Source organism: Clytia hemisphaerica, unplaced genomic scaffold (genome assembly GCF_902728285.1).
Source record: "Clytia hemisphaerica strain Z4C2 unplaced genomic scaffold, Clytia hemisphaerica genome assembly, whole genome shotgun sequence".
Taxonomy (NCBI): domain Eukaryota; kingdom Metazoa; phylum Cnidaria; class Hydrozoa; order Leptothecata; family Clytiidae; genus Clytia; species Clytia hemisphaerica.
The window spans coordinates 82,104-97,607 of record NW_027104043.1 but is presented as its reverse complement, the minus strand read 5'-3'; the positions used below and the strand labels follow the sequence as shown (position 1 = coordinate 97,607).

The 15,504-nt window shown below is 36.9% G+C and overlaps 1 protein-coding gene and 1 long non-coding RNA gene across 2 annotated transcripts; one reads left to right on the top strand and one right to left on the bottom strand.

Moving 5' to 3' along the window:
• Positions 1-3,960: 3,960 nt before the first annotated feature.
• On the bottom strand, positions 3,961-4,904 carry LOC136811817 (fibrinogen C domain-containing protein 1-like). The gene is given in 2 exon segments (XM_067068444.1): positions 3,961-4,365; positions 4,368-4,904. Coding segments are annotated over 2 exon segments (942 nt in total).
• Positions 4,905-11,668: 6,764 nt separating this feature from the next.
• On the top strand, positions 11,669-11,981 carry LOC136811820 (uncharacterized). The gene is made up of 2 exons (XR_010847276.1): positions 11,669-11,712; positions 11,745-11,981. It is a non-coding gene; the product is annotated as an uncharacterized lncRNA (long non-coding RNA).
• Positions 11,982-15,504: the final 3,523 nt, after the last annotated feature.

Genomic DNA, 15,504 nt, shown 5'->3' with positions numbered 1-15,504 from the left:
TTTTGCTGTCGATTGGCGTAATGGGCTCTTCCGGGGGCGGAAGATATTGTCCAGGGGTATCGAAAAAATCCTGAAAAACTGCCATGTCCATAGGGTGAATTTGGAATGTCCAGGGGTAAATTTTAGTGTCCAGATTTGATGCTTGTCCAGTAATAAAACGCGTGTCGATAAATAAGTAATAAAAAGTCGAAATGTCCAGGGGTAGATCATTGAAAAGATATATTTTCCACCCCCATGAACGAATTTTTTCTGGAAGAGCCCAATGATCTTGAATTACATTGTTGAGTATTTGAAACAAGAAAATTAGTTAGTCACTTATTCCCATTCCTTTTCCTACATCTCAAGCATATAGTAGAATCTCAAAATCGATGCCTAAAGTGCCGACTTTTCGTCGTTAAATACAGGTCTGGTGTCCAAAATAGAAAATTCAATCAATGTGGAGAGTTGAAGCAAAATAGAGAAAAAACATCAAGGTCGTCGGTGTATAAGATTCACTAATCAAAGGGCTATTATTGATTTTGTTTGCGGAAAAAACTAAAAAAAGCGAATCAGAGCACTCTCAAGGGAATTAGTCTAAAAATTCAATGACGTCGTTTCTACTCCTAACCATGTTCGCACGTGACGGTTATGTTTCGCTCTGAAACGGAATGAAGCCTATTCATTTCGTTGCGAACATGGTCTAAATAGGAAAATAAGAAACTGGTTTTCTATGTAATACCTAAAGATGATTTTTTGAAATTATTTCTTTTTCTATTTCAGTTCGCCGGAGACGTTTATACCAACCGTGTTTCAGTTTTTGGTTTTGCTATCGTACGAATGTTACCAACCAAAGTTTACGCAAGCAAAAGCAATTATTGGTATGCCATGCATCATGAGATTATGTGATGAAGTAATGGCCTGTGAACAACCTGCCGTCACTCATGGTATGGTATTTATTAATCAAACGCTCTCGTTCAACAATAAAAAAAAAGTTCATACCGTGTTTTGAAAATTCTAGCAAAAATTCTCTTTTCTGGACTATAGGAGGGGGGGGGGAGTTTTGTGTATTTGCATAGTTCGTCCCCCCCTTTTTCTTAAGGGGGGATGACACCTGCCGAAAAAATGAAAAAGGTGGGTGTTAGAAATTTTCATGAAAAAGGGGGGATAGCAAGGAAGGGGGGACAGTTTAAGAAGGGGCTTACATATATATATTTAGGGATCTATGTTAAAAATGGATTTTTGGAATCATAAACTGATTACCCCTTCAAAATGTGCCAAAACATGTATAATTTCAGAAAAAGTAGAACAAATTCGGTAGAAACCTTTTTTGACTTCCCTACCGGGGCCTTTAAGGCCACGCCCACCTCGGAATCTCACTGCTAGGTTGCCTAAAAAAAGAATTCTCAAAAACCTATCAAGTTACCCCTCATTTGAAAAGTAATTTAATGTAGATTAAGAAAAACATCATGACTATGAATCAAAAATGAAGTGATAAGGTTGTAGAGTACATTACATTGCTCTTGAAAGAGGCTTTTTTAGTGTAATCGTGTAATGTCTTAAAAAATTCATACTTTTGCAATTAATTCATACTTTCATTATATTTTTTGGAAGACCTACATGAAATAAACATAAGTGCTTATTTTCTACTGATATCATACATTTTGAATCTACAGGATCATTTTAAAAATTTAAAAACTATAAAACCAATGATAAAGGAGCTCTTTGACAAATAAGAAATTTTGTTGCTCTAATCGAGAACAGTCGAAGTTAGAAAGTCCGTCAACCTCTCAAACCTTATACTATCCAAAAGATATTTTACAGAGTTTGAATGGTACTTCCTTTGCTATTAGATTTTAAAAAAAACTATAAATTGAAATTGAAGATTTTGACAACATCGTAATCCTCACAGTTCCTAGATATTGGACTTTAATTTTAGGCGCAATTACTTGGTCGACAGATGTCTTAATTATTTCAACTTTTTCAGGGAATGTCCAGTTGTGTCTGCTTTTATCAGTTCGTGTCATGTATGAAACTGTTACTGGTTGAACCTTTTCTACTACTCCTAAATGTCTTGTCTCATTACCAATACCCTCATGCCAAAAGGCAATAACATGCTCCCCAATATCACAAGTCTTTGGACTTTACTGCTCCCCAATATAACAAGTTTTTTTGACTGTATTGTTTCATCCCCTTGACCTTGTAAAGGAGAGTTGAGTTCCAGTGTTAGTGATTTACTATCATCCCTCTTACCCACAATTCCATGTATAACATTTCTAAGATCTCCAATAGTCGTCTAAGAGCAACAACGTGCAATACTGAGGTAAGAGCTCAAGTTTTCGACATACTCTTCTGTGGAGAGGTTGCGATAATCTTTTCTCAAACGAAAGACTGCAGCTGTTCGCTTGAGAGACATGCATGTAATTTTGGCATATTTCACTTCATTATACATCATTTTGTTCTTAAGTTTATCATCCAAGTTTGTTTCTACGTACTTCTAAAGTAATTTCTTCTTCTGAGTTATATGGGCCTGAGATAAGTCTCCAATAATGAGTACTTTTTTGACCCTTCACTCAATCTTGCCTTTTCTTTTTCAGTAAAGGCTTCAGTTTTCTGCTTCTTGACTTTATCAGCCTATTCAAGTTTAATTACCTTGACTTCTTTGGAGGGTTTTATAAACTTTTTAAAGTTATTTGGATTTGTTTGCTCAAGAATTTCATGTTTTTATTGAGTACCATGTTCTTTATACATGTACCTACTGAGCTCTTGAAAAAATACTGCTATCCTAAGACAAAAAGTCTGATTTACTCAACTCTGTATGATTTTTTTGAAAGTATTGATCAAAGTATAACGATTTGGATAGGGAAATGATTGTAAGTGCTTAATATACTCAACATGCGTTTTTAGAGGGAAAATCACAAAATCATCATTTTTTAGCAGGCATAACTTTTTATAACCTCATTTTTAGCCACTACTTGTGACCTTTTTTGGAATCTGCATGAAATTTTCTTTCCAATGAGGGGTCACATGACTATCTTTTGACAAAGAAAAAAATCACTCCTAGGGCGGCCCCTTTGAGCAGTCGGTGGACCCTAAATACCCGGGTAGGGAAACCAAAAATGGTTCCTACCCTAAAAATTGATGTTTTTTCAAGTTTTTATAACCTATGGCACATTTTAAGAGGGTAATCAGCATGATCTGTTCCTAACATAAATCCCTAATATATTGTAGATTATTTTCAATCACTTTTATGAAATTTCGTCTTCATGAAAAAAAGTTTTCTGTTAAAGCAGTGTGAGTCAAAAAGAAGAAAGAAGTTTATTATTTCGCTTTCTCTCTCTAAAGATATTTAACATATATACCGGGTGGGCCACAAAAAAGTTTCTCTCTTTTAAACTAATTTTCTATAAATCTAAATATTTTTAAAGAACAATTTCTATTTCATTGGAAAGAAGAAAGATAAACTTAAATTTTGATGCGTCATTTATTAAATTCGATTCATTAGATCAAATGCTATCCTCAATTGAATAAAAAATTACTTTCAGAAAGAACTCGAAAACGTCGAAAATCGACCTATCAAATTTTTAGATTAAACTTGGTAATCGAAATAGCCTTTACATGATTAAAAGTATTTTTCAGTAATTAAAACACATGAATTTCGAAACTGAAAGGTTTGATGGCTTTATAAAGAAAACCCTTCAAAAGGAATTTTCGCTAGAATTTTTATAAGACAGTTCCCACGTTTGGTCTATTTATAAAATGTTTCACGATCAAATATACAAACAATAATAAAGGTTCCTAGCCTCCCGCTAAAAAAAAGCCACTAGATTATACCGCCAGGAGGTACATGAAATGTGAGATTGTCTTTTATAATGATAATGGTATTTCAATGTTTGAATTTATTTTATCACTAATATTATATTATCTATCAACAAAATTAGAGAACAAATAATACAATTTTTCACCATTTCATTAAAAAAAGTCTTATATTTTTCTACGGACTTTGATTTCGGAGAATTTCAACTGTCTCCCGTGCCATGAAAATGGTTTCCAGATGTTGGTAATGCTCTCCTTTCTCAACTCGTCATACGGACCGTTGAAATTGACACTATGACAACCTTTGAACCACCACCCAGCATTATAGTCGATAGCACAATTAGCTGACGCGTGTTGGTCATTATCACGATCATAAGTGCTGAATTTCATTGCATCATGATAGGTCATGCCATCCAATGCGTTGCCCGAGTATCCGGAGATGCGAAGGTCATATCCAGCCGCTTCACTTCCTACCTCGAAATTCGAATATTTGGCCCATTGAAACGCTCCAGTTGACAATACGATCATGTCAAAACGTACTTCCGAACCTTTCATGAAAGATTGAGCTGTCAATCGGTACAGATTTTCGTTACCGATCCAATGCTCTCTGTGAAGCCGATCGAAGCCTTCTCGATATTCGTCCAATTACGAACGAAATTCTCGGAACCGTCAACTCTTCTTTGCACCAGTGTCCATCCTCCTCCATCCGTTGTTTGGTCACAGAAGACTTGCGTCACAAGCGAATTAACATTCTTATTGATCAGATATAACCCATTGATTCGTTCGCCTTGGACGTGATGCTCCTTGCAATCACGCCTGACGGGCATAGCTCTACAATCACAATAATACTTCTCTACCATTGAGTAATCTTCAAGACAGAAACAAGGATCGCATGGGTTGTTTGATTTGAAATGACAAACTCCATTTTGCGTGTCATCCTTCATTTTCAAATAACGTACCTCTTGGCTGGTCTGAACTATCTTTTGATTGGCTAATGACAGTTTTTGATTGGTTTGGGCCAGTTGTGTTGTCAGTGTCTTGACTTGAGCCTTCAGTTGAGTGATATCATCTGCTCTACTGGTTACCGGCAAAGTTGCCAACAATAATTTCATGATTGTATCATTGGCATCGTAGTTAATAGAATGTAAAGATTCTTTTCGCCATTTTATAACAATTCTACGAGAAGATGCTGGAAGGCGAACAGTTGTATCTTGTGAAATAACTTTTATTGGAACCCTTCATCTTAGAGGAAAATAAGTAAATTACGTAGAAAAGGAGTGCACTTTCATGATGACTTGCAAATAAAGAACACTTTTTTATAAGAACATCCAAAAAGGTTATTACCCTCCAGATGTTCTTAACTTTCTGTGTTCTATGCCTAAAAATTATTCTCAATTTCACCATTTTGTGAGTTTTTCTTCAGCAATTTTCCTAAGAAATTGGATGTTTTTGAGTCCATAAAGCATTATATTATTCATCAATTGTTCTTGATAAAAATGTGTCTCTATAATGGTCACTGTCTAAAAAAGTGACGTTTGAATAAATGGTATATCAGCTGTGTAAAAAGAAAATATTGTTGAAGTGGTGAATATTCTCACAAAAAAATCATGAAAAAGTAAACCCCAATGCCATCTGGTCAAACAAATCTTGTAAATTTTTAAATAAGCCAAAAAATTTTTTTTAACAGTTCCTATCCACAATCCAACTCTTCCTTTTTAGTGTTCGGGATCAGGAAATTAACCCCCCCCCCCTCCGGACAATTGTACATCCGGAATTTTGTTCTGGAAATTTACCCCATTAATTTTGACCAATCTAACGAATAGTTGTAAATTTGAGTTTTGCCGAATCTGTTGTTTTCAGTGGAGTTTTACATTTAAATGTAGCGGATTGTAAAATTGGAATTTACAGTTATCCACAAAAACCAACAATACACCTTTCCCGTAATTCAAGGAAACGCAGGCAAAAACGGGTTTGTTTACCTCCAGAGACCGAACGGTGGAGAGCATCAAAATGAGGAAAGTTTGAAATTAAGAGCTCTACATAATCTGAAAACACACTGACAAAGCTAAAATTATTCGCATATCAAAATATTTAATTTTGGAAATAAAAATCACTTCTGCCCCTTGCCACTCCCCCCGGTAGCTACGGCATCAAATTTGTTGTTTGATATAGATCGGACAAATATTTTGGTTTTAGCCATTCCAGCTTTGAAGCCGATCGTTCAAGATTTGTTTACATCACAAAGTCAAACGCGTCCTGATTCAGCGAAAGATTTGGATACACAGAGAGAAGTGATCGTTTCTATGCTACTTCGTGTCGTACAATACCCAGAGGTAAGAATTTATTTATAATTCCTTATTTATAAATACCCGATATATGTGTTTCTTAATTTTCAAAAAAAAAAAAAGAATTGGTTAAAAAACTGTCCTGTTAAAAAATTGAAAACTTTTACAAGCAGTTAGAAGAGCGAAGAACTCGTTGGATATTTGCCCAGATTTGCCTCCTTTTTTGAAGTCGTGAAAACTGGGAATATGAAAGAAGTGGACAAATATAAATAAATGATGACATGTTAAAACCACTCCTGTAGAGTGAGGAGAGGGTGCACACTTTATTAACTGCGTAATTTTCCAAACTACCTTATCGGCCCTAATTTAACGCCGGCCCTTATCACGCCACAGCCTAATTTTGAGCTTACGCCAATTAGGGCCGTTAATAACGCCAAAATTTATAAAAATGGCTACTTATGCTTCAAATTAGTAAATAATGACTAAAATTTACATTTTAGTGTCATTTTTCAGTAGTAAACTGTTGAAAATTTCATCGAAAATCACAGATTTTTAAATATATTAGATATTTCACTGAAGTTTTAAATATGGAGTAAAACAATGGATAATTTTCGTCTTCGAGTCATATCTAAAATCCTTTAAATGGTGAAATAATGATAAAAAATTAACGCCGCATTTGGGTTAAAATTCCAAAATCTTGGCCCTTTTTGCGCCACGAGCCCAAAAATAACGCCAATAAGGGCCGGTGTAAAAAAGGGCCGATCTCATTTCACGAATATTACTAGTCATTTTATTAACACGAATTGAAAAATTTCATGTTAATAAAAACCAGCCGTTGGCCGTTGAATACTTGCCAAGTAATATTTGTGTAATAAGGTAACAAGTTGATTCGTGATCATTTAAGACGTCATTAAGTTTTGTAAGAACCTAAAACACTTTTGTATTTTCATTGAAGGTTTTACAAATTTTGACCACTGTTTTGAACGGATCGAAGACGGACGATAAAAAGTGGAAACGATTATCCAGAGTCATCATTGATACATTGTTGCCAAGTCTCTCCAAGCTTGAGGTATATGTAGGTTTGCTCTTTTCAATGTCGTTGTGTCTGGCCCGCCCACGCATCGCCCAAAATAAACATGAGATTTGGATGAGATACCATTGACGGCGATAAAGCGTTATCGGTGCTTTAAAGGTTTTGTTTTTTAAATAGGAGTGATATCGTCTGCTTACTCATCAATTTTAATTCACAAGCTTTTTGGACCTACCTTGAGGTAGTGTCCTATAAATTAACCCGTGTTCGTTAGTTAGTTCGTTCGTTAGTACGTTAGTTACCAACTTTTCTCGAGATTGGCTCATTCAATTTTTCTGATTTTTTGCACAAAGGTGCATTACTATAAACCCTCGAATGTGACGGAGCCCGATTTTCGTAAAAAAAATTTTCCGGCCGGTAGAACCGGAAATGTCCCGAAAAAAGCGGTTTTTTAAGATTTTCTCGAGATTTTATCATTAGTTTTTTAAGATTTTTTGCACATAGATGCACATTAGTACTGCCGAAAAGGTGTCGAAAACCGTTTGCCGAAAAAAAAATTTTTCCGGTCTGTAGAACCGGAAATGTGCCGGAACCGTCGTTTTTTCACATTTCCGTCACATTTTTTCAACTTATTTAATTGTTTCTTTACAGAAAAATGTTCTTTATGATGATGCCCAAAACTTAGCATCGTTTGATTTCCAAAAAAATCATCCTTTGAATCCGGAACTACAGACCTAGATAGAATTTTAATTGAAGGTGATAGGTTGTATAAGTTGTTGAACACAAATGATTATTTATCTGTCGATGAAATGCCACGATTTATCGAAACTAACGGTATTATCACCGAACTTGACTTTTTAAATTTAGAGACTGGCGAAGCTAAACTAATTGATGACTACCCCACTCTTCAAATTCCACTGAGTACTAGTCAAAGTCCTGAATTTAATACTTTAATGATTATTGGCGGTTTTACTATAGCTATTATGAAAAGGTCCCAATGTTTCTTTGTCTTTGATTCACACAGCCGGGACAGCCGTGGTTTACTAGTTGAAAATGGAGATGGAGCTTCGTGCCTTTTAAAGTTTGATAATATTTTTGAACTTGAAAAATATGTTAAGTTTTTTTATTTAGAGTTTCGGGAAAAAGAATTTCAACATTTTCAAATCCAATTTATTCAAATTAATGAACCAAGTGAAGAGCTAAAAAGGATTCTTCAACTAAGTTATTCTCGATTTGTAAAGAAAAATTCCAGTGCGACACCTAAAAAACGTAAAAATAATTGTGCTGATGGAAATACTAGAAAGCGACAAAAAACACGTCAGCAAAGCAATCAAGCCTATTATGAACAAAACAAAGAAAAGATAAATGAAAACAATAAAGCCTATCATGAACAAAACAAAGAAAAGATAAGTGAAAATAAAAGAGTTTACTACAAAAGAAATAAGGACACTCTAAAAGAAAAGCAAAAAATTAATGCTCAAAAAAAAAATCTGATAAGCAGTCTGATGACCCAGTGAAAAGATTTAAAAAAATTATATATGAAGGTCCTTTTTACATATGTGTTTCTTGCCACAGATGTCTATATCGACGTTCAGTTGCTAAATTTTCTCCTGAAAAATACAACATGCCAGAAGACGATTATTGTTTAGAAGTAATTTCTTTCGATGGGAAACTGTATATTTGCAAAACGTGCCACAATAAGCTCAAAAAAGATAATTTACCATGTCAGTCAGTTAAAAACAAACTAAGCCTTGATGAACTACCAGCTGAATTCAGTACTCTTCGCAGACTTGAAAAGGTTTTAATTTCTCGTAGAATTTTATTTAAGAAAATTGCAATAATGCCAAAAGGTCAGTTTCCCAAGTTAAAAGGGTCAATTTGTAATGTTCCAATCGACATAGAAGATATTGCTAATACCCTGCCAAGAAAAACTAGTGATAATGGTCTTGTCATAGTTAAACTTAAAAGAAAATTAGAATATAAGGGACATGTAATTTTTGAGGCAATTAGGCCTGATTTTGTTCAGCAAATGTTAAATTATTTAAAAGATAACAATCCTCTTTATCAAGACATAGTGATTGATGTCAGTAACATTTCTGATGATGAAACTATGGTGGGAAATAATACAGATGTTACTAACATTAATACAGCCAGCAATGATAACGAAGAAATTTCTGATGAGGGTAGCAGAACACAAAATGACACTTCAGTTTTAGAACTTGAGACAACAGCAAACCCACTTGACGTGTTTCGCTCAAGTGCAAATGAAACAACTCTTATGTCCCATACTCCCACTGAAACAGAAATAGATAATGAAATTTTAACATTAGCACCTGGTCGAGGAAAAAACCAATTTCTATTTTGAATGATGAAAATTGTGAAATGCTTGCCCATCCTCATTTGTTTCCCAAGGTAAATTTGGATTCAACGTTCAACGCAATGTTAAATTGAGTCCCTCAAAGTACTTTAACCAACGATTATTGAACTATACTCAAAAATTTGCCTCTGATCCAGACTACATATTTTTGCTAACTCTGTGATTCAACAAGTCTCTTTGACCAGTCAAATAAATGTTGCCATGAGAAAAGTTGCAGCCTCTAATTTAAATGCGGGAATGTTAAGTCAAAATTTCAAAGAAACAGTGAAACAATTTATTGCAAATGACAAAGCCTTTGCTTTTATGAGTACAGTTAAAGGAACTCCAGCATATTGGAAAAAATTTCAGCAAGAAGTTTTGGCAATGGTTAAACAATTAGGGCCACCAACTTTCTTTTTGACTTTAAGCTGTGCTGATCTAAGATGGAATGAATTGATCTCCATAATTTACAAACTCAAGGGTCAAAATGTTACTAACGAATTTATTGAGAATCTTTCTTATCATGAAAGGTGTGATTTGTTAAATAGCAATCCTGTTCTAGTAGCTAGGCATTTTCAATATAGAGTTGAAGTATTTTTTAAAGAAATTGTTTTAGATGGTTCACTTGGCAAAACAACTTATTATGCTATTCGGGTTGAATTTCAAGTACGTGGAAGCCCTCATATTCATTCTTTTCTTTGGATTTTGAATGCGCCAACATTAACTCCGGAAACAAAATCTGAATACGTAGAATTTGTTGATAAAATAATTAAAGTTTGTTTACCATCACAACAAGAAGATCCTGAATTGTTTAACCTTGTAAAAACCTATCAATTACATCGTCATTCGAAAACTTGTCGTAAATATAAAAATACGCCTTGTAGATTTCATTTCGGCAAATTTTTTTCTGAGAGAACTATTGTTTCAGAGCCTTGCCACAAGAATTGCCACAAGAGCAAAAACGAACAATACTGTCACTGAGAAAAGAAGTATTAAGTAAAGTGAGGACATATATAAATGAAAATCTTAATCCAAGTAAAAGAAATTTTTTTAACCCAGATGCTGAAAATTTCAGTCCTGTTCCAACCATAGATGAAATACTTAATGAATTAGATATTCCCAAGAATGAATATGAACATGCTCTGTCAGTATCTGAAGATGATGATTTTGGGTAATCCTAAAATACGCAACCAGCCACAACCAGCAACAACCAGCCACAACCAGCCACAACCAGCCACAACCAGCCACAACCAGCCACAATCAGCCACAATCAGCCACAACCAGCCACAATCAGCCACAATCAGCCACAACCAGCCACAACCAGCCACAATCAGCAACAACCAGCCACAATCAGCCACAACCAGCCACAATGATCCACAACCACCCAGAAAAAGGTACAACCACCCAGGAGAAGGTACAACCAGCCAGGAAAAAAGGTACAACCAGCCACAACCACCCAGAAAAAGGTACAATCAGCCAGAAAAAAGGTACAATCAGCCACAACCACCCACAACCACCCAGAAAAAGGTACAACCACCCAGGAAAAAAGGTACAACCACCCACAACCACCCAGAAAAAGGTACAATCAGCCAGAAAAAAGGTACAATCAGCCACAACCACCCAGAAAAAGGTACAACCACCCAGGAAAAAAGGTACAACCACCCACAACCACCCAGAAAAAGGTACAATCAGCCACAAAAAAGGTACAATCAGCCACAACCACCCACAACCACCCAGAAAAAGGTACAACCACACCCACAACCACCCAGAAAAAGGTACAATCAGCCAGAAAAAAGGTATAATCAGCCACAACCACCAACAACCACCCAGAAAAAGGTACAACCACCCAGGAAAAAAGGTACAACCACCCACAACCACCCAGAAAAAGGTACAATCAGCCAGAAAAAAGGTACAATCAGCCACAACCACCCACAACCACCCAGAAAAAGGTACAACCACCCAGGAAAAGGTAAAACCACCCAGGAAAAAAGGTACAACCAGCCACAACCAGCCACAATCGGCCACAACCAGCCACAATGATCCACAACCACCCACAATGATCCACAACCACCCAGGAAAAAAGGTACAACCACCCAGGAAAAAAGGTACAACCAGCCACAACCACCCAGAAAAAGGTACAACCACCCAGAAAAAAAGGTACAACCAGCCACAACCACCCAGAAAAAGATACAACCACCCAGAAAAAGGTACAACCACCCAGGAAAAGGTACAACCAGCCAGGAAAAAAGGTACAACCAGCCACAACCACCCAGAAAAGAAGGTACAACCAGCCAAAACCACCCAGAAAAAGGTACAACCACCCAGAAAAAGGTACAACCACCAAGGAAAAACGGTACAACCAGCCAGGAAAAAAGGTACAACCAGCCACAACCACCCAGAAAAAGGTACAATCAGCCAGAAAAAAGGTACAATCAGCCACAACCACCCACAACCACCCAGAAAAAGGTACAACCACCCAGGAAAAAAGGTACAACCAGCCACAACCACCCAGAAAAAGTTACAACCAGCCAGAAAAAGTTACAATCAGCCAGAAAAAAGGTACAATCAGCCACAACCAGCCACAACCATCCAGAAAAAGGTACAACCAGCCAGAAAAAGGTACAACAACCCAGAAAAAGTTACAACCACCCAGGAAAAAAGGTACAACCAGCCACAACCACCCAGAAAAAGGTACAATCAGCCAGAAAAAAGGTACAATCAGCCACAACCAGCCACAACCATCCAGAAAAAGGTACAACCACCAAGGAAAAAAGGTACAACCAGCCACAACCCCGGGGGGGGGGGGCACTTAGGCAAAAATAGGTACGGGGACGTGCCGCTGGTCAGGGTACCTTTTTCAGTGTTGCAGAATTACTGACAGGGTATCTAAAATTGCAAAATCCTGATCTGACAGGGACGCAATTTCATGATGTGTGTCTGACAGGGTCTGTTTTTGCCGTTCTTGCATGTAGAGTTCTTTCGCAAATCGTTTTGACGCGGCGGTGAGCAGACCCCTGCGAGGGGCAAACAGCTTTTTGCAAATACTTATCGCACGGCCAACACAGGCGCTTTGCTGCTGTTGTCTCGCACCACACGCCCGCCATTGCGCCCTCTTAAAGGGATCGAGGCTAATTTAAACGATATCTCTATTGAACTATTTAGAATAAATGTTCAGCTGAATAGTGGTACTAACAACATTGTTTCCGGAAATATTTTTTGAAACTTGTATTCTTTTCGAGTTCGAAATCGAAACCTTTTGAGTCTTGCGCATCTCCCAAACAACATAGGTAATCAAACAAAGCAAGCATTTGCTCTCGTCCTCTTTGTAAAAGCTTATACTTGCAAAATAGTCCTTTCAAACCTAGACTTCATCAGTTCTGATTTTGAGACCCTTACCGTAGGATCACGTAAGATTCCGATTCCTTTTATAACATTCCACTTGCCACTTGAAAACATATGATAGTTAGTTCCGACTAGTTGAAAACAATGAAACAAGTTGGCCGATTATAAAAATAATCGAAACATTACAGCACCTGACCCCGAGAATGTAGGTGAAATTTGAATCAGACCTGAGAGATGTAGATTTGCATTTAAAAAAATATTGAATGTTTTAAACAAAATTTGAACTCCCAAAATCCTTTCCCAGGGGTTAGTTTCATTACTTTTGATAGATAGGCTAATTTTTTTGGTCTTTGAAGTTGACTCCCATTTTCGTTATAACCCTTAGAATGTAGGTTTGGAATGGCTTCATAGTGTGGAAAGGGGTCTGACCCCCCCCTTCTTAAACGAAACCCCCCCTTCTTGACATCCCCCCAACCTTTAAAAATGCCTATCCCCCAAGGGTTTTGGGCTAAATCTTTTATGGTAAAAAGGGAGGTGAAACAGTAAAGAAAAAGTAAGTCTGACAAATAGAATACCACTTTTTAGTGAAAATAAAGAACTTCCTTTCATGCTGACCAAATTTCATAACAGTGCTGGAAAATAATCTACAATCTTTTAGCGCTGTGAACCCTACGTTAAATTAAGGCCTATTCCCTGTGCCAAGGGAAGGTTCACCTCCTCCTCCTCCATAGTAAAATGTTGATATTTTTTCGATTGAATTAATTATAACAGGAAATTTTAGAAATATTTTATGCCAATACAATATTCTAAAGAGCTTTTGGTATTCTGAAAATTGGACTTTTTCGCTTTTTAACCCCCAGAATGTAGGTGAAAAGATTCGGTTGCTGAGAGCGAAATTTCAGTATTCATCGGAAAGTTTTGTTCTCTAAGTGAAATTCATACTTTAGAAATATACTCTGACAAAGAATTAATAAATATATTATAAATAAATAAATAAATAAATATATTTTATCGTGCTACAAATGATGAAAAGTAAAAGAAAGGACGAAAAGAAGAGACAAGAAAGTTGTTTTTATTTTGTAGGTTGAAGATTCTGTGTTAAAATATGTGAATAATGTAACAACACCTCTGCCTCGCAGCCCCGGTGGAACTTTTCCCACATCGGGTCAAAAGATTTCTACTAAATTCCCAATGGGGATAGAAATTTTATTGTTCAAAACTTAGGCATATTTTCTGATTGGGCTGGGGTCCCAGCTGGTCTGGGACACGTCGTAAAAGCTTAAAATGCCAACATTAATCATCTCTCAGGTAATATCTTTCATGTTATGTCGAGTCGTCGTCGTCGATTCTTTTGGTCGGTTTTCCAGGTATTGAGGTTTAATGTTTATGCATGCTGTAGTTTTTTAGCCTGGAAATGTTGATATCACGTTATGCTTTACGAAAAACGCGAAAAACGTGTATAAAGAATAGGTTTTTAACATAGAATCTGACAGGGTAGGTTTTTCAGGGTAGAATCTGACAGGGTAAGGTTTTTCACAGTAGGATCTGACAGGGTAGGTTTTTCATCAAATTTTTCTTCTGACAGGGTCTATTTTTCATCAAATTTCATTTCTGACAGGATCGACTTTTGAAACTCCAGCGGCACGTCCCTGTCGGTCGTCAAGGTCAGTGCCCCCCCCCCCCGGGGCCACAACCACCCAGAAAAAGGTACAATCAGCCAGAAAAAAGGTACAATCAGCCACAACCACCCACAACCACCCAGAAAAAGGTACAACCACCCAGGAAAAAAGGTACAACCAGCCACAACCACCCAGAAAAAGGTACAATCAGCCAGAAAAAAGGTAAATCAGCCACAACCACCCACAACCACCCAGAAAAAGGTACAACAACCCCGGGGGGGGTACTAGGTTTGCGAGGTGACGGGTATGTCCGAGCCGAAAATCGAAAATCGACCCTTTGAGAGACAAAATTTTGGTGATTTTGGGACCCTTTGAGAGACTTTTTCCTAAATTTTTGTCCATTTTTTCCAAATTTTGGCTTGATTTTTACCAAATTTTGGTCAAAATTCTTGGAAATCGTGACCGTTTGAGAGAGAAATTTTTGATTTTTGTGATTTTTGGACCCTTTCAGAGACTAACTTATCAATTTGTACTCCTTTGAGAGACTTTTGAGGAATGAGAAAAGGTACCCTTATGGCTCGCACATACCCGGCACCCATTTTGCCTAAGTACCCCCCCCCCCGGGACAACAACCCAGGAAAAACGGTACAACCAGCCACAACCACCCAGAAAAAGGTACAATCAGCCAGAAAAAAGGTACAATCAGCCACAACCACCCACAACCACCCAGAAAAAGGTACAACCACCCAGAAAAAAGGTACAACCAGCCACAACCACCCAGAAAAAGGTACAATCCACCAGAATAAAGGTACAATCAGCCACAACCGCACAGAAAAAGGTACAACCACCCAGAAAATGGTACAACCACCCAGGAAAAGGTACAACCACCCAGGAAAAAAGGTACAAACACCCACAACCCAAATTTAAAGACTTATACCACAACATTTTTAAAATCTACCCTTTTCCTTTATATTTGATTTCAAAGGTTGAGAAAGTTCCATATTCAGCCCTCACAGATTTCATCTTGAACTTCTTTACTGTTTTGTTAAGACACCAGGCATATGACTGGCTCATTCTAAA